This window comes from Clarias gariepinus, chromosome 20 (genome assembly GCF_024256425.1).
Source record: "Clarias gariepinus isolate MV-2021 ecotype Netherlands chromosome 20, CGAR_prim_01v2, whole genome shotgun sequence".
Lineage (NCBI taxonomy): Eukaryota > Metazoa > Chordata > Actinopteri > Siluriformes > Clariidae > Clarias > Clarias gariepinus.
In genome coordinates this window covers 23,977,056-24,002,932 of record NC_071119.1, presented here as the reverse complement: position 1 = coordinate 24,002,932, position 25,877 = coordinate 23,977,056, and the positions used below count along the sequence as shown (strand labels likewise).

General features: G+C 38.6%; 1 protein-coding gene across 23 annotated transcripts in view; it reads left to right on the top strand.

The window, feature by feature from the left end:
• Positions 1-25,877, top strand: part of LOC128508286 (neurexin-1a-like) — a 359,836-nt gene that overhangs the window by 325,123 nt on the left and 8,836 nt on the right. For 13 of the 23 annotated variants that reach the window (XM_053479540.1, XM_053479547.1, XM_053479533.1 and 10 more), the window contains one exon: positions 12,251-12,338. In XM_053479540.1, the coding sequence (XP_053335515.1) occupies positions 12,251-12,338 (88 nt within the window). The remainder of the gene's footprint in view (positions 1-12,250; positions 12,339-25,877) is intronic. The other 10 variants (XM_053479541.1, XM_053479548.1, XM_053479550.1 and 7 more) reach the window with 1 other exon arrangement.

The window sequence follows — 25,877 nt, the reverse complement described above, 5'->3', positions numbered from 1 at the left end:
TTGTGTGTAGTCCTCATATACAGTATACTCCTTATGTCTGTATACTTTCTATCAGCATGTATTCCTCTGCTGGTATATATATATAGATCACACATAATAACCATATATTCATGTTTATGGATATTTAATCAATATGTACTCATTTGTTGAGAGAGTGAAGGATTTGTGGGGAGAGTGAAGTATAGTTATGGGTTATTTTTATAGCTCTTCTACATCGTGATATTATTAACCTGGCATGTAAGACATACAGTATTAGAGCATCTTGAACATTTTCCTGATAAGGAAATCAATGTCATTGAACATGCATAAAGGATTAAGAATGTGCGTGCTTAGAAGACAGTTTTATATCTTTGTTTCGACCACTCGCTACTGTAGATGTTTTAAGAAAAGGCAGTTTGCTAGGTACAGTAATACGTTGACAACAGAACCTTATTGAGACAACATCTGTTTAGTTGGTGCCTGCTTGCATCTTTATTAAGAAGAAAATCGGAAAATTACTTCTCAATAATCTAACAATTACTCTGCAGTGACACGGCTGTCTAGGGATCGGCGAAATATATTAATGTCTTTTGGCTGTATCGAGTCTCGTCGTCGCCTGAGGGGTGAGAAGGCGAAGGCCCCCTGCGGTCGCGGGATTGATTTCCGATAACGATCACTTCATAGCAAAGGGAAAAAAAAAGGAAAAGTTTTAAATCAACCCTTCATTGCACATAGGGGCTGCATTTATCATAAATGTATAAGAGGAAATGAGGAAATGCAGGAAGGGAAGGAAGCTAACGTATAAACAACCACCTGCTGATACTCAGAAATGCTGAATAGACTTCAGGAGGCGGCTTCATCAGTCACGACCGGTATGAATAATGCAGGCGGTTTGTTTAAGGATGGCAGGGTTGTTGTTTTTTTGTTTTTTTTTTGGACAGTTTAGTGTAAGTGTGTGTGTGTGTATGTGTGTTCCGTATCCATAATAAGTAGCACGTTGCTCTTGGAACACGTTGGTGTTTTATAGTAAGCAGTTTTATATGCTAGTAAGCAGAACACAGCAGGCTATTTTGGGTCAGCAGGTGCCTCATCCTTATCACACACAACCCTCCACTCCATCCAACCCGCAATAAATAAATAAATAAATAAATAACTGCGGTCTATTGCAGACCCTTAATCATTATTCATTCGAACAAATGGCTGGTGTTGTTTATGTAACCGTAATGCACAGGATCTGACGAATGGGTCAGTCCATACAGAAGTACATCAAAACCAGGGCTGTAGTGTTAAGAGAGATTGGAAAACTATGAATTATGTATTTAAGGTAAGTTAGGCTATGACGTTTAGGTAAAAAACATATATTTAGATTGTTTATTGGAAAATAAAAAACGTGAATTGAGACTGAAATTTATTGTTAAATGGCGAAATGAAGGGAATAAACATAGCAAAAGTCCATGATATTCATTAATCACTATGAAAGACATCGTGGAAGGTTTTTTAACATCAACCACCATTTAAAGAACTAAACAATCCCACATGCACCTCACCGAGTAATGCAGTTGAATATTATAAAAAGTAATCACAAACAAATCACTACGTCGATAACCCTCAAGGTTGTGTTTAAGGTCTTTTGCCGGCGTTGGCAGGAGGAGGCGATTTAAAAATTGTCGTATATGTCCATGTTGTCAAACTATATCTTATCAACGGGCTGACATGAGAGACGATGTGATTGATCACATCCGAGGTACAGTGAATGCTGATTATGCAACGCAATATAGAATACAATTATTGATCTGGCAAAACAATATGAATAACCAGAAATGTTGAAAGGACGTTCTAGGAATAAGTTTAACTTAAGTGTTAGTGCTAGTCAACAGAGGGTAAACACTAATCCATCTACAGTAGGAGCCTCTGTAGTTCAACTAGGGCCTGTGGAGGCCAATGGGGATAACCCTTGTGTTTATTCCCATTTTACAACCGTGGGAGGGTCCAGTGTTGACTGGTCAACATTCACACACAAAAGTACCAATAAGCCTCATCTGCATGCCTTTGGACTGTGGGACGAAACCCACCAAGCACGAAGAGAATCTGCAACTCCATGCACACAGCCCGTGGACTCGAACCCGGGAATCGAACCCGGACACTGAAGGTGCAAGGCAACAATGCTAACATTTAAGGCACTTTAGTCAGGGGTGGGTAAACGCTAGTCAGGAGAGGGTGTTTTGTTAGTCGAGGTGAGTAAATGATATTTCCAAAATTTAGGAGGTGCAGAAATGCCACTTCCCCAGGTTCATAAATGCCATGAATGTAGCCACCACTACAGTCCTGGTCCAAGTCAAATATCAAGCCCACCTTTGGCAGGCAAGACTTAAAAAAAAAAAAAAAAATTGGTCCCCTTTTTTTTATTTCATACTTACTAACATGCCAAATTTGTACGAGAAAGTCAGTGACCGTGTGGCAAGTCATCGCAGTGATGTAAAGTAAATAATGCACGTGTAAAGTAAAGGGAAAGTGATAAACAACCATCGTAATAATATTAATAATATTCAACACATTACCAGTGATCTCAGTTGCGTACTGTACTGTACTGTAGATAATGATATGAACGAGAGTCAGATGTAAATAGTGTAATATTTGACACACATCTTTACTGTTTTAGTTTAAAACCAGCTGTTTGTATCTTTTTTGCAAGCTCTCTGTGTACCTCTATTCATTCTTTCTCTATTACATCTTTTATGATTTCTAGTACTTTTTACAGGCACATCCTTCTATTCTATCTTATTCCATTATTTCTGTTTTTATAAACTCCTACATCCCGGCTGTGATATATTGTTAGTACAGCAGTAGACAGCTCGCTGCTGAGATGCCGTTAAGGTCTCACGCTACTAAAGAGATGATACAAACTCACCAGATTATCTCACTATATATATATATATATATATCAGAACAAATATTTTACTACGCTCACAGCCTGCAACAGGAAACAATCATTGATTGGATAGCGATGTGTCTTTTGCTTTTTATCCACGTTGGCATGTACGAGCCTGTCTCCTTCCCAACGACTGCTTCTTTATAATGAGCTTCTCGTGATGGAAGAAAAGAGCAAATCTGAATTTCCAATCAGCCACCAGATATGATGTGACACACACAGACACACACACACACACACACACACACATCATCTCTCTACTACTGTACCGTTTTTTTTTTTTAAGTTCCACAGCTGTGTCAATGTCTGAGGATTGTTCTACATGTCAGCCTGATTAAATTCAGTGTGGTGTGAATACAGGAATGTGGCTAAGTATTCCAGGTGAATGCTTCATTTAGGTTCTCTTTTTGGTGCTTTATCTTAACGATGTCAGAACCAGTCAAGGGAAAAATGAGTCGTATGAAGAAACAAGAGAAGTCGGTGTAGTATGACTGCGACTCCGGGACCTCGACGTGTGATGGATGGCGTTCTCAGGAAGCAAATTAGCACGGAGGTTCAATTATTGAAACGGGGTTAAAATTCAAATGGTAAATTATGTATTATTATTTAAAAAAAAAAAAAAAGAAGTACTTCTTTTTTTCGTTTTATTATTTTTTTTATCTGAGCCTGTTGACGCACCTGTTCGACACCGGAGACTCCTTCCATCCATCCATGCATCTCATCTATTATCTATACTGCATATCCTGTGTATGTTCGAGGGGGAATTGGAGCCTATGCCAAGAAACTTAGGAACCAAAGCAGGATATTCCCTGCATGGCCTCATCATATGGCGCAAGCACACAATCACGCACCTATTAATACTCTATAGGTAATTAAAAAAAACCTGTTTAGCCTTTTAGTGCTTAATTTATACAGGGTCTCAGGAGACTTTGGGCACCAGGAGGAGTACACCCTGCACTGGGTGCCAATCCATTGCAGGGCACACACACACGCAAGCATTTACATTTACATTTAGGCATTTGGCAGACACTCTTATCCAGAGCGACTTACATTTTTATTTCATTACACATCTGAGCAGTTGAGGGTTAAGGGCCTTGCTCAAGGGCCCAACAGTGGCAACTTGGTGGTTGTGGGGTTTGAACCTAGGACCTTCCGAGCCGTAGTCCAATGCCTTAACCACTGAGCTACCCCTGGCCCAAGCACACACACACACACACTATAGGAAACTTAACAACGCTAATTATTTGCATATCTTTGGACCGTGGGAGGAATTCAGGAGAAACTCACCAAGCATGGGGAAACCAAGTCTACAGCCCAGAGGCAATATTTAAACCTTTAACCCAGAAGGTGCAATGCGACAATGACAACCACTACGCCACCACGCTGTCAATTCCTTCCATTTAAATAAATGTTTCTGGCAATAATTAAACACCATTTTTAATCTATCAAATGTACAAGACCTTGTGTAACATGTTATTATAGAAACATTATTGTATTTGAACACGTGCGATTAGTGGCTGCAGTACTCTTTTTGTTAAATTAATCAAAACCTCCTGACCAGTCAAAATCCAGAATTCAGAAGCACTCTCGTATAATAATCTCTACCACCCATAGCACCTGCTTATGAAAAGCATCCAAGACTGCTGAAGGTTAAGGTACTTATTCGATAGGGATTTCAGCTTAAATTCCTCCAGTCGCAGGCTCCAAAACTTATCTGCTGATTCACCACTCCGTGCTGGCAAACACCAAGGATATCCAAACTAATTAGAGAAATCTTTCACCACAAATGGCCAGCATGCCCAAGACTTTGAGATTTCTGAGATTCATACTCCCTGCTAGCTCTAAATATAATTGGCAGCATTAGCATTCTTAGGTGATGTATTCCTTTAATTTTAAGACCCGCTGAAGGTGACAGTCATTCCCTCAAGCCACGTGAGAGCCGTTATTTTCCCCTTTGGTTATTATCTGAGTCTTGTTAGAAGCTCAGCGTGTGATGAAGCTCGATTGTTGGAAGACGTACAACAGCGCAGACAGAGTTCGCATCCGCAGGCTGTTCTCTTCGCATATTCTTAACACTCAGGCTCAAATCCATGAACAGCTGCTCAGTTTTAAATAAAAACCTAAACTAACACTCCCTCCAGGAACGCCAGCTAACACCTGATGGCTAAAAACAGCTGTCTGGCCTAAAGCTTTCTCTTCCATGGATATCCATAAATAAAAAAAAAATAGCATGAGATACTTTTATATGTTTGACCTGGTTACAAGCTGCCAAATTCAGCGTCTTTGGGGGTTTCTAATGAGGCTTTTAGCCAAACTGGATCCGTGAAAGGCTTGCATATGCTAGTATAGATTCTTTTAAAAGACAGTAGCGTGTAGCATCCATCAAAAGAATCTATTTTGCAATATCTGTCTACTCAGGGATGTCAGTATTAATTTAATATCCACTCAAGGGAACAGCGGAGCTTCTAAATATTTTGTGGTTTTGTTCATATCATCAGATGTCAGTGATCATTTTGCACTTCCTATGCTGAGTCATGGTTAACCGACGAGCTAATACCAGTGCCATACCAGTTTATACCTATACCAGAATTTGGTTTTGGGTATGACGGAGAATCGTTGAAACCCTGAGGTATCAAAGCAGTAATCAAAAACTTATCAGTTAAATAAGCAATAAGAGGATTGCTACTTAAATGATATATTTTATTCTTGTCATCATCTTTGATTGCACCACATTGGCCCTAGTCGTGACTCATGGATGATCGTAAACTGAATCACACCACCATGGATAACAACAAGCATTAAAATGGTACTCCAATGTCACGGTTTCTTCAAAGCCATGGATCAGACTTTATATGCAGTGTTTAGTCAGTTTAAAAAGGGAGGTCAGATGACAGAACACAGTGGCTCTGAGAGTGTCAGAGTGATAATGTTCTTGGTCAACTATCGGGACAATTTTTGGAGAGCTACTAAACTGAGCCATCTGGAGCAAATGGAGCCAAACAAACCAAGCTGTTAGTTGGTTACTTAGTTAGTTAGCTAGTTAAGAAAGGTCTGCCAGGTTCATGTCTAATGATCCATCTGGTTGCAGGTTGCACTCGTTGTTTTGATCAGTTGGTCTTCACAACCATGATGTTCTTCTCTGGTGATAATTCTCTTCTTATCATGTGTTAAATAATATATTTATGTTCCTTTAAATAGGTAAATGTTTTTTTTTTTTTTATTTTGTGCTTCTAGAAACATTGGTGATCTGATCTCTTCAAAGACTGACTTATTGTTTTGTCCTGCTGTCCAGGGGATGCATAGTATTCTTATTCAACTTCACAGTTCAAGGGCTGTCGACTTTCACATCTGTATGGGACAACTGAGAAAATTAGGCTCTGTACTGAGCTGTAGAGAAATTTGCATCTGCGCTCACGTCACACACGTCGCACTGCTACGAAATTATCTGGAAATTTATTGGGCTCTTACTTTACGGTTCAATAGGGGTAAAGTTTTGCTTAGCTTTTCCTGTCACTGTTGGACAGAAACTGCTGAATGCAAAATATGTTTCCAGTCCTTAGCCAATTTGCTTTTTGGCTAGTTTAATTATATAAAATTTGCAACCATTTATTCATTTATTTCCTATAGTGTTTATCCTGTACATGATGAGGCCTAGAGCCTATTCCAGGACACTTCAGGCATGGGGCAGGGTTCACACTGGACAGGGTGCCAATTTATTGCAGGGCACACACCCACACACACTACTGGAGCACCAGTTAGCATGAGCTGCATGTCTTTGGACTGTGGAAGGAAAGCTAAGAGGAAAACATGCAAACTCCACACACAGACCCAAGGCAGGAATCTAACCCTCAAACCTAGAGTTGTGAGACCACAGTGCTAACTGTTAGTTTCTAGTAACTGCTAGTTTGAAACCAAAACAAATTTAATTTTGTGCTAAAAGATTAATATGCAGATGGCATGGTGGCTTAATGGTTAGCACTGTCGCCTTGCAACTCCAGGGTCTGGGTTTAATTCCATGGGTTCGATTGCATGGGTTCTTCCCGTGCTTGATGGGTTTTCTCCGGTTCCCTTTTACAGTCGAAAGACTTGCAGATTAGGCTAATTGACATTCCCGAATCGCCTGTAGTGGGTTAGTGTACTCCACATTATTCCCTATGTCTTCTGAGATTCAGTAAACAGGATAAAGATATATAGACAATGAGTGAGAGTGAGAAGGTGAGATTAGTATTGGTAAAACCATATTAAACTAGGTATTTAAACCTAAAAGTACTAAAACAAAACCTGCAAGTCTGAATACACAGTATCACTGTGCTACATTACAGTATGTATTATAATAATAAAAAAATTGATAAAAAAGGAACCTTCAGATGCCTCGCTTGTCCCCTTGACTTTCAGTCCTACTTGAGAAGAAGTGCTTGGTGTGCCAGGGTGCATTCATCATGTTAGACTGGAGAGTAAACAAGAGGCAGAAGGAGGTGAGAAACATTGCTGTCCTCTGAGACAGTGAGACAGGTCACCACTCACAAGCGGTACAGCGAACCACCTTTACCGAGCATACCGCCTTGATGCTGCACTACAGGGAATAGAGGATAGGAAGCCTTTTACCCAGGAACAACCCGAAGGCTATATTTAACCATCCTAATTATGCTAAACAAGGTCCTTTGAGACAAAAAAAGGCATCTAAATCAGAGAGAGATAAGAGGTGAGAACATGTGTGTCAAGGTTGCTTCACCTGATCAGTTCGGGATCACTAACAACAAGCCTACCGAGACATACCACCTCTCCACAGACACAAGGCTGGTGTAGTTATTTTAAGAGCTGGGGTTATCAATCTGAACCGATCGAAGAACGTCATGACAGGGCTGTAAGCAGGGATGATGTTTGGCCCTGAAGCAGGAAAACCTGGATGTTCTAATCATGCCCTTCGTAGCTCTGTTGAAATCAAGGTTAGCCTCGGTTCAACTTTTAATTTTCAATTGTCAAGTGTGATACTGCAAGATTTATTGTGGTGGCATCTAGAGCCTATACCTTTCCTCCCCCAACACACACAAATAGCTTTTTGAAATGGATTTTCTCTGAGCAATTAGTCATGTTAAGGGCTAAAGTGTTGTCTTCTCACAATGCAGCCCTCCCAGGTAAGCACAAGCCATTGATATTTTCAAATTGGCACCTAGGATTTGTGAACCATTTTCTTTCATTTTGTTTCAAGAAGGGAAAGATACAGATCTTCCGCTTAACTCTGCAAAGTAGATGGAAATCCACACAGCGGAGGAGTTTTAATCTCTGAATGCACAGTGCATTGCGTTTATTTCAGCTTCGAGCTGAGGTAGATTAATGAGCAGTATCGGCCCGGTCTGCCAGGACTGCTCAGATTAATGAGGCCAGACCTGTTCAAGGGCTCTACCGAGTGTTTGCTAAAATGCAAACGTAGCTGTTTCTAGCCATTTTTTAACACTGTCAAAGATCGAGCTGTCAGATATATTGCTAAGTTGTGCTAGTTTAAGCTGCAGGGAAACTAACTCCATGATTGCTTTCTGTTTAGGTTAATGTTAGTTTTATAAGTCAATACAATTGGTTACATTTCTAAAGTCGACAGTTTCATCAATGAAATTTTAAGGTTAAGCAATTTTTTTTAAATAGGAGATTGCATGTATTGCAAGGCTGAACTCACTTCTTCTGCTAGCATCAGTAGTAATAAAACCCTGCTTGAGCTGTCTTTTCTAGACATGCGCAATTTGGGAATTAAGTCCTCACTCCAAACACTATAGATCTCAACCCAAAGTTTCTTATGGAAAGCACGATAAAATAAAATTTCATTAGACGTGAAGGGTCACTAGTGCCATTAGGTCAAAAGTCCATGAGCTTTGAGTCATACAGTACGCTTTTTGCTGTATGCAGCTTTATAACTTGGAGTCATGCTTATTAAAATAAAAGAGATATTGGCTTGTCATCGGTTTGATGAGTCAGGTTAGAGTCTATAATTCGGGTCAAATGAAGCTGTCAGATAACGTTCCCGACCTGGAGAATTGTGAAGCTGTGTAGGGCTCTTCATCTAAAGTGATCTGGCTTAAAGCTGTAAGGAGCCCACTTAAGCACAAGTTCATTACTTAACTATAAAACACAGCGTGCTCGTTTAAGGAGCTTACGCTAACGCAAAATACGTGCGTGGTAAAAATAAAGTAGGTAAAACATGATGTTTTAAGACATGCCTTGTCTTTCTTTTGAAGCTAGAATGGGATTTAGATAGAAAAAAGAATTATGTGGCTAGATGAAGGGAGGGAGAAGAGCCATATTGATCCAGCACCTCTGTCTTTGGGCACAGTGTAGCGGGATCTCCCGCCAGGAAAAACAAATCACATCGGAGAAGTGATGGATGTGGCGCTCCAGGATGCGCCAGCTTCGCCATCTGGACGGCCGACACTGTATCCCAGCCCTGTGCATGGCAAATTAAATTTACATCCAGTGCAGCCTTCACTTCTGGCATGAAGTTGCAATGAAACCACACACACACACACACACACATAAACCCTCCAACAAAACCAGCATTACGCTTTCTTCAAAAAATCAGTAGGTCTTTTTTATACCATAAGTAACATAGCAGCAAGGAGGGATTGGTTTAAAAAAAATCAGGAGGTGTACATTGATTTTCATTGTGTAACTTGGAACCCAGTTGGATATACAGCAGTTTATCTTTTCCTTGTTTTATATTCATCCATTTTTTTGGGCTATTTTTGTATTTATCTCACAGTGGTTTCAAATTTATTTCCCAATCCACAAAACCTTGACAGCAAATGTGACTATCAGTGTATTACTTTACTAATAAAGTACACTCATATTCCTTAGGGAAACATGTAGGTTACGAAGTAACATCTAATTTAAGGCATGAAACCTTCATTATTCAATGACCTTAAGAATCTTTCAGCTTGCCCATCTAGGGAACAGATGAGTTTCTTGTAGAATCCTACACCAGTGTACAATCTACACCTTAACAATTGTTTTTACTTGTTCCCCTGTAGAACCCTATTATGGTTCCAAGCACAAAGATAAGAATTACCGTTGTACCCTTAAAGAACCCGTGAAGAACTTTCAAAACGTATCCTGCTGGGAAAGAAATTAAAAGTTCTATGAAGCACTCCATACAACAGTGCTTCATTATCAGGGTTCTAAATGAAATATATGTTTAGACACTATAGTAAGGCTGTCTAATCCAGTGAACTCTTATAAAAGAACCCTATTTTTCCTTTGGGTTCTACAACTTTCTTCTTTCACAACAGATCAGTTTGACTTTGAGGTCAGGGGTAGCTCAGTGGTTAGGGCATTGGGCTATGGTTTGGAAGGTCCCAGGTTTAAACCCCACAAACACCAAGTTGCCACTGTTGAGCCTAGGGTTAACAGCCTAACCCTAATCCTTAAATCACAACTGCTTAGATGTATCATGAGGTAAAAATGTAAGTCACTTTGGATAAGGCATCTGCCAAATGCTGTAATGTAAATGTAATGTAGATTTGGAGAAATTTCCAAATTATTGGTAATTTGATTGATAGAAAAGAGTCTTTAACTATAGACAGATGTCAGGAATGGTCTTTTGGTTCCTTTTAAGAAATATTTTTAAAAGGCCCAGCTTTATTTATGTAATAAACCCAATGAGGAATGATTTAATTGAACACCTTAAGAACCAAGAACCTATAATGTATTAAACTGGGTGTGTGGTATGCACACATACTGTATAGAGTAGTTGTTTTTTTTCCCCTTAATTCCTTAAAACAGGTATTCGTTGAGGGGTACATTGGACACAGACTGTAAGGGTTCTTCACCATTGAAGTGTTAAATTAAAACATTTTTCATTCCATAAACTTCTCCAAAGATCCACCAGGGGGACACCAAACCAAATAACCCATAAGTATCTAACTGCCCAGGTTTGGGGTTTCTTTCTTAGCTTCTGCCTTCTATTACATTTCTAGAACTTTAAGATTTGCAGAGAAAGGCTCAAAGGTGGACTAAAATAATCCACCTTCCCCCTTGGGTGGTGCCACCTCCAGAACCTTACCTTTAGACGTTTCTTTCAAGTCGACCAAGGACGCAAAATTGGGTTATGGTTTGGCATCATGAGGCCTGAATAAAATCAGTATTCTTAAAAGTACACCAACCTCACAGGTCCCCAAAGCATTCTGGGTAGTTACTGCACTCCACATTCGATGCTAATTCAATAGTGCTGATTTTGCCGGGTCACTGAATCGGATTTGCGGCGCTCGCTGCCTCGGTGTTGACTTTGCATGACAGAATGCGGATCATAAAAGTCAATGTTCTGTGAGATATGAATTGTTTGTTCTGTCTCCTTTGCGCAGGGTCACGTTACAGGACTTCCTGCGCAAATTCATTTTCCTTCCTAATCCGCTCGTCTCTATGACACAGAACCGGTCATTACAGTGAAGTAAACGACTGCTGATGATTAAACGATCATTGACCACCTGGAGAGAAACTGAAGTGATTATCATACAAAATACTTTTATTACAGAGCTCTAACACTTTTTTTTTCTGATGAGTAGGTGCAGTAAAGTCTTATAAACTATCAAAAAGTTTAGTAACAGGAAACGCAAACTTTGTCCATTGAATCAGTGCTGAAACATTCCGGATTTCGGGTTTTTGGTGCAAGCTTTGGGGTTACTTTTACTACACTGCACTGGATTTGATTAATTTCCTACAGTAGCATGACTGAAATGTTTTATTCCTCTTGTACTACAGCACTTTGAACATGTTTATTGTCTCCACCACTGTCCATGTCCACGCACCTGACGTAAAGATCTACTTTTTTTTATGAAAATAATGATGCATCATATTTTTTCATTCATTGGTAGTTAGAAATAATGTTTTGGAATGTTCATAAATATTTAGTAAGAGGCAATGATGAACTATGAACAGCTTTGTATCATGCTCTAATGCATTGATAAAGTGATTTTTTATTTTTTTTAAATGCATTACACTTTATAGCGGTTGTTATAATACATTAAGAATCTTTAACATGACACATTATAATTTGAATAATCACTGTTCCTAGCCTTTTCTATCACCAAGCCCCAGTTTGCATAGTGAATTAGGAGGAAAATTATAATTGTTATAAGCACTCCATACTGCCTTTTCAGTAATAATTCCAGTGTTGTGTAGAATGCTTTATGAATCCATTATCATTATTAAAAGCAATGCGTATACTGTACCATCATGCAAAGTAAAAAATTTTAATTGAAAGATGTTTTTTTTTTTTTTTTTAATCTGAAAGAACTGTTACCCAAGTGCATGCTTTGGCAAATCTTTAAGATCTGTCTCTTTTCATTTTTCCTTCCCCAGACGACAGATGACCTGTTGGTGGCGTCTGCCGAGTGTCCGAGCGACGACGAGGATATCGACCCGTGTGAGCCGAGCTCAGGTGGGTTAGGTTAGTCATCTCTTTTATTATTCCTTCCCTCTAGCCATATCCGTTTTTCACCATCTCTCAACAGAACTTCTGGAAGACTCTACAATCATAATTCATCTGACTCTCTAAGTTTCGTTGATTCTTATAAAAACTCATGTTACAATACGTAGATCAAAAGGAAAATTATTACAGGCATAATTATATTGCTACAGTGTAAAAAATTATTACACATCTAATTACAGTATAAGGTGTTATTACCACAATTCATTGCAAACATGCTGTAATTTAAATGTACATAAGAAATAATAATTAATCTACACAAGAAGTACAGTAAGAAAATGAATGTCATTTTGTGTACACATTTTTTATACTAGCCTTTAAAATGCTATATACATAAAATCTACATAAGCCCTTCATTACAACCTGTGTAAACATTTATCAGCATTTGTTCTAACCGGAAACTGCCGTACCTGATTATTTTGATTTGAAGCAGACATAACATCTATGTCAGTTGACATAAAGTTCTCAAAACTTAGTTAGTGCTATAATGTGTCATAAACAAACCTTTTGTCAATTGGTGCTGGCTATGTCAACTTTACATAGACTACAAGACTACATGATACCTGCATAACCCATGCATAAGTAATGACATAAGCATACATAATTGTTTGTTAAGTGCTTATTATGCCGAGCTTTGACTGTTATAATGACTGCTTTAGAGTGGTTTTTTTCTGTAAAGTAAGTAGTCACTTCAACTCAAGTGCTACTGACACTTTTAAGCAAACCCTTTAGAGCCATTATAAACCTTTGTTACTTCGTGTCACTTGTCATAAAGCACTATGCAGCCCTATGAACATTAGTTTGTTATAAAGGGAGTACTTTATCCATGCTAAGATGCTAATTTGCACTTCACTCAATGTGACCTTGCTATTTGCGCTATTAGAGACATTAGCTTGAGGAATAATTCGTCCCTCATGATACGTTAAAGGCTTTGTGGCATCTGCTACATTTGCTCTAATGCTTTATGCATGAGCATGGCAAGGCACGGGGTGTAAATGAAGACTGAAGCCGTCAGGACAGAACGAAGATGGCACCTTCATGCTTTTTGGCATTCAGCTTTGAGTGTGTGATGTGCACCATGTCCCTGTACTCGTTAATTACACAAAAAAACGGCATTTGGGATTTGGAATTGTGTTGTTTTAAGTTCTCTCCGGTTTACATGTGTTGATTACATACAACATGCTCCTGCTGAGCTTAACCAAGACTCTCTGAGGAAAAACAAACACTGAGGTTCTCGAACACAGTATCATAATTAAAGCTCTGGGGTCTGACGGTGAATTTTGGTGGCTGTGCAACATGAGCATGACTTTTCATATATTCCAGAGGGTTTTATAGTTTTATGGCTGGAATGGAATAAAAGCAGTAAGTATGTTAGGTTTGCAGGTTGTTGTTGTTTTTTCCAGTTAAAATTTGCACGCATAACCATCTACAGAGGTTTACTTTTTTGGAGAAGTTTCAAAGTAGAGTCTATTTAAGAATTCATCCAAACAGACTTTGATCAAGTAGGCTTTTTTATCATCTCGTGATCTTCTCCTGATTCTGGTACTTGCTAGGGTCTGGAGTTACCACTTGTATAGTAACAGGTCCAAGTCCAAACCAGTTCACCAGGGATGGATTAGTAAATCTAACGTCGGTACGTTTGGCCGTACTGGGGAGAGAGCAGCTGCCTGACAAAACATACATTCAAAACCAGTCACGGAAGCACTTTTAGCAAGAACACACATCTGATAGCGTTATGTCGTCTTAAACAACACTTTATCTTCTTAATATAAAGCCGTTCTGAATTGTCTCTGAATCATTCTTATTGTTTGTTCTTTTTTTATTTTTATTTTTATGGCTGATATGAACTTTAAAGCTGCCCAGCTTTTAACACAAAGCTAAAGTAAATCCCAAATCCCTTTCTAACTCCTGATCAAGGGCACCATCTGATGTCTGGAATAAGTTTAAGTGGATTGTACACCCTACATACATTTAATGCTATTTGGGATTCAACCCAGAATCTGAAACAGAACACAGATGATATTTTATAAAGGAATAAGTGAAAATATAGAGTAAATACCGTAAGTTTCTTAGGACTGTCCACCACCTTCATGGTTTAGTCCCCTCACCTTCTGGCTTACTGTTGCTTGCCAGCTCTACCAGTTGCATTTAGTTAGTTCCACCAGGCATCTTAGGATATTTGAAGGGGAGCAAAATAACTTTTTAAAGAAATACCAAAAAGTGTAATGATAATCTGTTGCTAATGAATAGTGTTTGTTGAAGAGTTGTATAAAAGCAATATCACACTCAAGGTTATGCTGTTGTGCTGAATATCAGTACGGCTGGGATATTTTGTCATGCCTACCTCCACATTACAGCTGTGCTGATATTCTTTAGCCATCTCTGATATAATTGTGCATCATCTATTGCCTATTCTAGACTTTTTTTAACCTAAAATCGTTTGGGGAAATAAATGTTCTTTTAGTAACATTAGTTACTTTGCACTCTTTTCATGAAGAGAAGTTTCTAATGAGAAAGTCTTTGGGTCTGTTCTGAAAACTATTTTTAGATTTGTGGATTTGTTTAGATCATGCTGCAGGCATCTCGCTAAAATGTAGGCACTTTTATAAAATAAGCCAGACCACACTTTAAAAAAAAAATCCTTGCTCTAAAATTGATGGCTGAATTGCTGGGGTTCAATTCACCAAGCAAAGAGCTGCACCAATGCTTTGATGTACAGCTTTACTGACCGGTCCTGTGGTTCATGATGGAGGATGAAGGATAACGGAGTCCAAGGCTCTTCTTAATGGTGTGTTGTGTAACACTGGATCAGATGGTTAGACAGGTCCACAGCTCATGTTTGTTGTACTCATTGACAGGTTGAGCTTGGAAAGCTCTGAAGCTCTAAGCTCTAAGCCTGCTACATTTCTATTTTCATGTTTGTATGAAGTAAAGCTAAAACCTAGTTCCTATCTAAAGGGATTGCATTTGAAGATGGGATAAATAATTTATTTCAAAGACTTCTACAGTTCCTATTGATCTGAGCAAAGCAATAACCCCTGCAATAAATTATTGTCTGTCCAAGAGTAATTCAAGATGTACAATATTTTTTCTTTGATAAGGAGATGTAACTTTCACTTCTGAGACAGACAGAGGTCTGGCTTGTGGAATAGAAAAACATGCATCCCAATCTACCACAGCATTATTTTCAAAGTGTCACAGTTAGTATCTCGTGCAAGGTCGAACGAGGACAATCTGGAAGGTTTAGACTCCCATTCTTGTCCCTCGGAGAGTTGAAAAGCACTTGCAGAAGACTAAAAAAAAAACGCCAGGGTGATTTGACACTAGAATCGTGGGGTAGGGGTGTTGGTGGTGATGGGGGGGGGGGGGGGTGACTAACAGCGTATACTGATCAATATCTGGATTGAGCTTCACTTGGTCAATATCACACCCACATGTAAAGGATTGGATCTACTGCTGTCGAGAACAGGGAGGTGTCTAAAGTTTCCCTGCAGCCGGGAATTCTATTCCTAATTTCTTTTTTTTTAGAATGAAAGTTTGTCTAGGTTTTTCCAAAATCTTGATCCGGCAGGGCCGTTTGGTAGAAATTAGTGAAATCTTAAACAAGTTCAAACTGATCCTATATAAAAACTGTACAATATGGTGTTTATCTTTTTTCACAATTCAACATTGGACAATAATAGACAAAAATAAGTCCTAATTGTACAACCAACATGTGAATTAGTGGCTGTAGGCAAAAAAGTTTGAATTGTGTTTGACTATGAATCAAGCATAAAAAAAATATATGAATGGTACTGTATGGTTATTTCCAGCCCAGACTTGATGTTATGTAGCCATTTCTACCCATCTCTATTGAAATGTCTGTTATCTGATGGTTGCTGTGTTGTTGTTTACAGTATCTCTGTGATATGATGGTGTGACAGAGGGTTGATGCTATTGCTAACCCAAGTATAATGGAGTCCAATAGACAGAAGGAATAACCATCAGGTTTTGCTGTTAACTCAAGGACCCATGGTGACACAAGTGTTCCAAACCCAAACCCAAAAAACATGCTTGTTTTTTGTTTTGTTTTGTGTTTTTGCTCTTTAAAATAAGTGTCATCCTTTTTACCACCTCTAATGATTTAACAACACATACAGTATTATATATATAAACTGTTCTGACCCAGGGAAAAGGCCATGTGATTGTGATTGTCAAAGCATCTTTCCATGTGGTCTGTTAGGGTGGACCAAGGATGCCAGGATACGCGAATGCAGTAAAATAATAATAAAAAGGTTTATTTTAAGTTTCACTTTAGCGGCGCTGTAAAGGCAAAGACACAAGAATACTTCGTTAGTTGGACAAATTAAGTAGACAATTTACAGGACATAATCCCAGTGTGCCTGTGTCCAGAGCAGATGGGACACTTCTGTAGCTGTCGCTGCGGTTGCTGTTCTGAAGCAAATGGAGGTCTTGAGCGTTGGTTACAGAGAGAGCACCGGGGGTTGTTCCCAGCCTTGTGCCGGATTGGTTGGAGTCTGCGGATAAATAAGGAAAAAAGGTTAAGTGTTGAGCCCTGACCATCCTACTCACCGAACGGAGGACCTCTGGTCCTTTTATAGGCAGCCGATGACAGCAGGACAGTGGATAGTAACAAGCTGCCAGCCGTGGCGAGTTAGGGTGGGGTGCTGAACGTGTGTTGAGTTTCTCCTCCTCTAGCCGAGCGCGGAGCTGAGCTATTATCAGGCTATTAGAGGCGTTGCCTTTATGCCTCCCGCTACGCCCCCATAGTTTTCTTTAAAAGAAAAATGAGACTGGGCACTTATGGGTTAAAATAATTGAGATGTTAGTATAAATGTTAAACCAATTTTTTTTTTTCGTTTATTTATAACCAATTTACATATTATTTATAACGAATATTTAATTTGTAATTTCTAACATATTAGGGTTAATATGTTCTTACTTTGGGAGGCATGGTTGCTTAGTGGTAAGCGCTGTGACCTCGCACCAGGGTCAAGGGGTCAGATTTAAACCCTTGACCCTGGAGGTGCATGTTCTCCATGCTTGGTGGGTATCCTCCCACAGTCCAAACACATGCAGATTAGTCTAATTGGTTTTTCCAAATGTCTCTGGAATAGGCTCCAGTACCCATCTTTGAAGATAAAGCCAGACTGAGGTGGTTTGGCCATGTTCAATGGAGAGATTGTGAATATATCGGTAGAAGGATGCTGAGGTTGGAACTGCCAGGCAGGAGGTCTAGAGGAAGACCAAAGAGGAGATTAATGGATGCAGTGAGAAAGGACATGAAGTTAGTTAGTGTGAGAGAAAAGGATGCAGGGGATAGGGTTAGATGGAGGCAGATGATTCGCTGTAGTGACCCCTGAAAGAGAAAAGCCGAAAGACAAAGAAGAAGACACGGTGATTCTGTACACAGGATAAAGCGGATCTTCCTTCAAGCTTCATACTGTATATAACTGCATGAAAGTAAAAACACGTTTTTCATTAGTTCAGACCTTTTTTATCTCTATTTATACCAGCTTTTTTGTCCTGATATATATCTTTTAGTTGGATCCTGATTCACTGTGAACCTTTCTGTCAAGCTCTCTTATTTGTATCTGTTTTCACATCTGTTTGGAGTGCATTATCTGTTCATTGTGAATAATGTATTTGTATTCCCTTACACACATAAACGGATGGTGTGATGTCATCGAGGTCTGTTCGCTCCTCAAGGTCAGTCCAACAGGCTCTGGATCATAGACATACCCCCTCCCTTGCCCTGTCCACCCCCACGCCCCCACACTCTCCACCCCAGCACCATAACCGCCACCCGTTCCCAGCGGCAGCGCTATCAGCGATCGAGTGAGATCGATCCCTGGCTGTATTTATCGTCACGTCCTATTTCTTTTACAGCCAGAAAAGCGCAGGCTCCGGTGGCGCAGAGGGTCGGAGCTAATCTTCCAGCAGGCACCAGATTAGATCGCAGTGCAGCAAACTGAACCTCTCTGAACACAAGAAACCGCAGCAGGCTGAATCTCCGCCTCAGCAACACTCACTCTGAAGGATAGGAACAAAGCGATAGATGAGCTGAGTCTTAAAATCTGCCAATTGACAAGTGTTGAAATATACAGCAGTGTGTCAAACCTGACAAGTGAAAGACAAATGAGCTGCGGTTCTGCAAGCAGAGAGCGGTGTGAAGGCTCGATAAGCTGACTAAATGTGAGTTTCAGAAATTTCCACTCTACCTAACAACGAAGGTGGGAATTTATTTATTTTTTCTCCCACAACATTTCCTTGTGTGGAGAGTTTTAACACCAAGCATTAATGAGAATCATAAATATTTGATCTGAGATTGATGAGATAAGAGAGCTCAGAGTTAGAGCTCAATCAAGGGAAGAAAAGAGGAAGAGAAGATTAGTGTGCTGTGTAGGCTTCTACTTTACATTCCCTGGCACTGAAGATCTGCCTTTTTTTTTCCTTCCTCAACTACAACACCCGCCTCCACAAACCAGCATGTTTTCTTCCTTTACCTTTTTTTTTATTATTATTTTATTTCCCTTCTGTTTATACTGCAGACTGAAATTGAGTCTAGCACAGTGCAGAAAAGCAGCTCGGTCAGTAGTGCCTTATTAATCGGTAACAATTCATTGACATACAGTAGACTCGTCTCTTTCTCAGGCTTGCCAGAGCGAAATACATTTTATCCATTTTTTTTTGTTTTCCATCTAAGCAATTGAGGTTGAGGTTAAGAGCCTTGCTCAAGGGACCTGGGACCTTCCCATCGGTAGTCCAATGCCTTAACCACTAAGCTACCCCTGATCCCCCTCCAAATGATTCAGACCCGGATCCTCAGATCCTCAAATCAACAACCTAGATCCATAGCCGCCTGAGCCACCCTACCCATGGTGGATGTTTCACATAAATATCTTCAACAATGTGTGTATTTGTTTATATTTTCCAAAAGGAAATTTACTCTATACTTAACATTCATGGAAGACGTCTCCACTGTCAGGAACTTGTAATAATCAGAGGTAAAGCCATTTACTTTACATTTACTTGTTAATGTTATACAGTACATTCTTGAAGCAGCTACATAAAAAACTTCTTATTTTGTATTTACTATTTATATATTTTTTTTAATCTTTGTTTATTGTTAGAGTAGATGATGTAGAACATCTGCTACACAAGTCTCTGTGACCAATCTATCACTATTAAAGGTCCGCTCTGTTACTATTTCTTTAACTTGTTCACACAAATCTCAGAGATTCCCTAAAGTACAATTTTTTATTTCTTCTTTTATTTCCCTCTTATGAACTCCTATAAGAGCCGAGCAACAATATAAGAGAGAGGATCTTCTTATATGAGGTCACATTAGTGGGGACATCTTATTGGCCAATACAATTTTTTTTTAAAAGTAGAAAAAAAACCAAAAGCACAGATTTTGACTTTCTTTTTGATTTGTTTGTACACACCGTCTGGCGATGCATCTGAAAATTTAAAGATGGCCAAAATGTAAAATGTAAATTACCTTTTTTTTCTGTAGAAACCTTTTTAAAACTAACATATAAGAATGTGCACACCTGTGATTTGTATTACAACTGGACTCAATATCAGAGTTGCTGTTATTTAAAAAAAATTAACGCCATCTGTCCAATCAGAATTGGGAACTCAATAACTATTAAATAAATAGAATTCAATAAATAAATATATTGTTTTGATAATGGTCTTGGTACTGTAAGAACATTGTTGGTAAAATGTTGTTCTCAGTTCTTGGTTGTAGAAGCACAGAGAGGTATACTGCATATTCTGCATACATGAAAAACAGTATATGAAGCTTGCATAAGACCTGCAAGCACATCATGTAATTGATTTTTTTTTTTTTGCTGAGTACCTGAATTGCACCTCTGCTCTCACGTAGAACAAACAGAATGTACACACCCGCTGCCGGTTTACTCCGGTCTGAACTAACATGAGGTGAGCACTGAACCGTGAAATTCACATTTTGGACTGAGTCGATGACAAGAATGGAATAACAGTAATAAAAACACAGTGAGGGTCTGCAGTTCCTTCAAATAGTGTACGGAGAACCTGACACAAAACATCATTCACTGGAACATCGATGGGTCGAGAAGATAATCGCAGAAGCAGCACATGATTGAAGTAGTTGATTGATTTCCTAAAACATTAGGAAAACTGCAACTCATATGTGTATACTGTATTTACAGTACAGGCACCTTCTGGTATGCTGCAGTTTCCATAGTAACAGATCGTTTACAAGGATGTGTACGGCAAACAATTTACAGTACATCATCAACGACTAATAATTAATAAACAAATGGAAAAAATAAAGATATTCTCCACGTTGGGGTTTCAGTAGTAGAAGTCGTATTTACTGTATGTACTATTTATGGAAGGAATCTGCAGTACTAGTGCATAGGTCATAAAATGAAATGTTGTTAAATTAAATTTAAATTGTAATTGAAAAAATACTAAGTATAAATACTGGTAGAGAAAAAAAAAAAACTTAGGGATGGTACTTCATCAACTGCCCAGCCCTTCAACCCTTCTCCTCATGCACCGTGCTGCAATGTCGTTGATTATTTTCCCATAACGGTGCCTCCTTATTAGCGTCCTCTTAAACTCTCTCTTTTGACTAATCGTTTCTTAATGAAGCTTTTTAAAGCACGGCAGTGGAGAGGTTAATGTCACATCCTAAACCGCGCACATAAAGGGAAGTTCACGGCGAGTCAGCACGACTGTGTATTTACGATTTTCTTGTTTTATGGGCTAATAAAAAAAGCGCAAGCTTCTATAAACACAGCCGATTGCTCTATCTCGACGCCGCCACAGTGAAACGTGCGCAGAAAAAGTAATAAGCTTTTTAAATTTGCTTTTTTATAAGTAATAAGCCGACGCTATCTAACGTCCAATCAGCAACTCTTTTGCAGCGATCTTCACTTAGATGTATAAATCAAGGTACTAATACAAAACCAGAGCAACAAATCATATCAAAGGCTCTCATATGTACGCATGACCTTTAGGAACTGATCAGAAAGGTTAATAAGGAGAATGAACTTTAAAACACTCAAATGTTTGGATGAAGAGCTGACCGGAAAACACATTTGTCAAAGGAAGGCTCGTGTTTGTTACATAAATCAGCGCTCATGGCAAGTACTGTGAGCTAATTAGTGAATGAAGCTAACATGGCCTGGGAAAACCCACAGTGTATTTTCTGACTTTCTGCATCCTATATGAATCTGATCCCCCCCTTTGTCATGATTATACACAAACAGCCCATAATATCAGAATCAGGGGGAAATCGATACCGTTTGTCAAATTATTTATAATGAATAAAGGTTAATAAAAAAGTTAGAATCGCATATTGATCCAAAATCATGTGCTTACCCTACAGTCAACCTGTGATGCCAGATCCTGACTAAATACCAGGCAGCTTCAAAAGGATAAAAAATTATTCAATATTAAACAATCGAAAGAACACGGCAAGATCATGACTCCACTGAAAGTCAGTAACTGAGTAAAAATCTCATGAATATTTTTTCAAACTGAAATGTTTCTTTTTTTATTTTTCATAGAAACATGTTGGCTTTTTAAATTTTGTGGGAGAATTCCATTTAAATTGCATTCTCTTGCCAAAAATGTCACATCTGGCACCTGATTACAAACTAAATTGGGAAAAGCACATTTACTGTGGTATGCAGCTACCCACCAAACTTAATCAAGTCATGATGTTCAAAGTGCAAAGAAATTTCTCTCATCTAGCACGGTTATTGTCCCCTTTCATTTTTTGTTAAACTGACTCCTCACACAACTTGATCTTTCCAAGGTAAAAAAGGAGCATAAAAAAAACATTTGCATTTCATTTTGATGTTATATTTAAAAAAAAAAAAAAAAAAAAAAAAGTAGTTATTATATTTTGGCTCACACACAGTATATCCAAAAGTAGCATCAGTAAACATTTAAAAAAAAGTTGAACTGGCTTGATTTCTATTTCACAGATTTCTTTTCATCAAATACTGTAAATACCACCGAAAAAGATGTTTTTTTTTCTAAATTAATAATAATAATAATAATAATAATAATAATAAATGAATAATAAAAAAAACAACAACAATAATAAAAATACAATTAAAAATAATAATAAAAATAATAAAGAGTTAAAATAAAACAAGCCTGAAATAAGTTCATCATAAAATGTGACGGTTTTAGTTTTTACATAACAAATTTTTGCTACAGTAAGTGATTAATTTTTGCATAAGCAGTGGAGATAAAGAGCTATAAAACACCATGATTTGGTTTTGAAAGAAATATATACATAGGTTCATATAATAAACCATTTAAAATATCCATATTTAAAATATTTCAGAAGAAAATGTAATACAAACAAAGAAACAAATGTAATTACAATAAATTGATGATCAGATTACTAAAACCAAAAAATGTATTTTAAAAAGCTTAAATTAAAGCTTAAAAAAGTCAATAATTCACTACAAAATTTAAAATAGTATATTCTAGTTAATCCAAATAAAATGTAATTTACAAATGAATAAATGCCTATCTAATTAATCTAATTAAAGTTATACACTAGAGCCTTCATCTCTCTCTCTCTCTCTCTCTCTCTCTCTGAATATGTTTGTTAATATTCACTGAAACACTTGTGCAGAGTTCAGCTCCTATCTACAAACACTCTGAGTGCCGAGTGATCCTGCAGCCTAGCAGTAATCCTGCATCAGCTGAATGAAATCATTGTGATGGACTATAATGCCTCTCAGAGATTGGTCAGTTACGCTGGAGCAGGGCCATTAAGGGCACTGAAGGTCAAAAGCAAGATTTTATAGTCAATATGAAACTTAATAGAAAGCCGATGTAAATTGAATAAGACCAAAATAATATGCACTGACTTCCTTTTCCTGTGAAACAACCTGACTCCTGTGTTCTGACCCGGCTGATGTTTATGAAGACAGAATGCAGGGCGTATTGCGGAGGTTTCTCAGCATCGCGTAGTCTTAGCACGTTTTGTACTGAATACTGAGCTTTTCTTATAATATAATAATGTGCATTTAGAGCTTGTACTTATAAATGACTTAAGGAAATATTTACAGCTTTTGAAAGTTTTAGATTATATGTTTATGATGTAATGTATGTAACATGTAATGTAACATATGTATATATATATACTGTATATATAAGATCTTATATATAAGTTAACTTATAATTTATATAATAATTTGGCAGACGCCCTTATCCAGAGAGACTTGTATTTTTACCTCTTTATACATCTGCGCCATTGACGTTTAAAGGCCTTGCTCGAGGGCCAACAGTGGTAGTGGTACAGTATAACTTAATAGTGCTGGTGCAGTTTAAACTTTGGACCTTCCATTGCCTTAACCACTGAGCTACCACTGGCTGATTTGTTAAACAAGATAATCAAGTTTATTTATTAGTTCAAGGTAATCTACACTATTCAAAAGAATACCAATAGAAATTCTAGCTATGTTGCAACTAAATGAATGTAATTGTATAAACAAAGAACTAACAAGAGTGCCAAGGGGTCTGTGTGCATGGAGTTTGCAAGATCTCCCCTTGCTTAGTGTTTTCCTTCCAGATGTCCAATTTCCTCTCACTTTCTGTTTTCGAAATAGATTGGAAATTATATTGCCAGAAAGTTTGAATAAATGTTTCTGTGTGCTTTAAAGGAGGTCAAAGGCTGGAGCAACATTGCACTGATTTCTACTGGCCATTTTTATGATGGAACCCCACCAAATGATTCCCATTCATTATCTTTTTTCCCTCCCATTTCATGCCTGAAGTTCACAGTTCAGCACGATCAGATTTTAACCCAAATCTAATCATCTTGATGTTTTCTCCATGCCCAAGGTCTCCTGGGATAGGCTCCAGGATTTCCATGACTGATTTTAGGATAAGTAGTATAGAACTGTTATTCCTAAATCTTGAGAAGCACATCATCGTTGTTTTGCTGTTTTTTTTTATTTATTTTGTTTGTTTTTTGTTTCATTTTTTGTTCACCATTGGATAGAGAGGTGTTATACCATGTTATTGGTTAGCACTAAAGGATTGCACCTCCTGCCCTGATGGGTCATATCTCACCTCCAGTCTGTGTCCATGGAGTTTGTATGTTCTCCTGTGCTTGTTGTTTTTTCCTCCAGATACTCCAATTTTCTTACACAGTCAATTTCCAAGTTGACCAGAATGTTTGAATAGGTGTGTAAGTGTGCGTGCTTGTGCCCTGTGATGGATTGGCACCTTACCCACCTCACCTTCTCTGTGTTAGAAGCTCTAGAATCCACATGACTGACACTCATGTGCTATAAGGTGTAAGTCAATATTAAAGTGCAACCTACTGGGGGTAGTTTATATATGCTCAGGTAATGGTATACATTCTCCATTTGCCTTAATAGGTAATGTCAGACTGTTGGTTTGAGCAGTTCATAACATACTGTAGCAGCATTCAATTTGGAAAGCTGTTGGGAAATGAAAAAGATCGCTTAAAAACAGGGTAAATCCCAAATGGATCCTTCCCGTCTCCTATTACTGTGTTTAATGCTTTCAATAAGCAATACATTACATTTATATCGGCACACTCCCTCCTTCATATGCAGTACAGACAGCAACACCATACACCATCCTTTCCTCAGGGCTGACTTAGAGTGAGGCCCAAATGCCCTGTTGTGGACAGAACAAGTAATCCTATTTGTTGTTTTTGACAGTCTTGTGTTCCCATGAATTGTGCAATGCACGCATTACTGTCTAACAACGATGAGTGTTTCCAACATTGCCTTCCATCCTTCTCCCATCAATCCCACTAACGAAAAGGTCTCTGTATGTTGTCCAGTCATCATGGCTTAAGCAGACATGATCAGCCCATTACCTTCCAGGCTGTGGCGGACATTATGACCTCTTTCCACTTCCCTCTCTCCTCAGAAATAAAGCCCTCTGTGAACAGCAAATGAGGAAAAATTGTTCATAACACAAGGCCATATATTCAAATCCCTGCTGATTCGGTTTCCAAACCAGTTAGCAGCCGTTCTCTCCTTGCCAGGATGCCTGGTAAGACAATGGACTGGGGGTTTAGGGATGTTGGCAAGAGTTGAGGCCCAGAGAAGCTTGTTAGACATTTTAAAGCAAATCAGCTGAAACAGTTCTCGGCTCTAATCTGTATCCAAGTCATACCTCGGGATCGTCTCAGGGATCCTCAGAGGCACCAAAGACTCCTGTTCACATTCATCAAAGTGGCTTTTAAAGGACTATTCATCCATTGATCTTCAGTAGCCACTTTATCCTGGTCAGGATCGTGGTCCGGAGCCTATCCCAGGAGTACCGGACACCAGACAGGAATACACCATGGACAGGATGACAGTCTGGCATAAGGATATTCACACTTAGAGGCAGCTTTATCCTAAACACTTACTGGCATAGATTGGGAGCTGGGATGGAGACCAGAGAGCCCTAAAGTACCCCATCAGGAGAGCACAGATAATAACACAT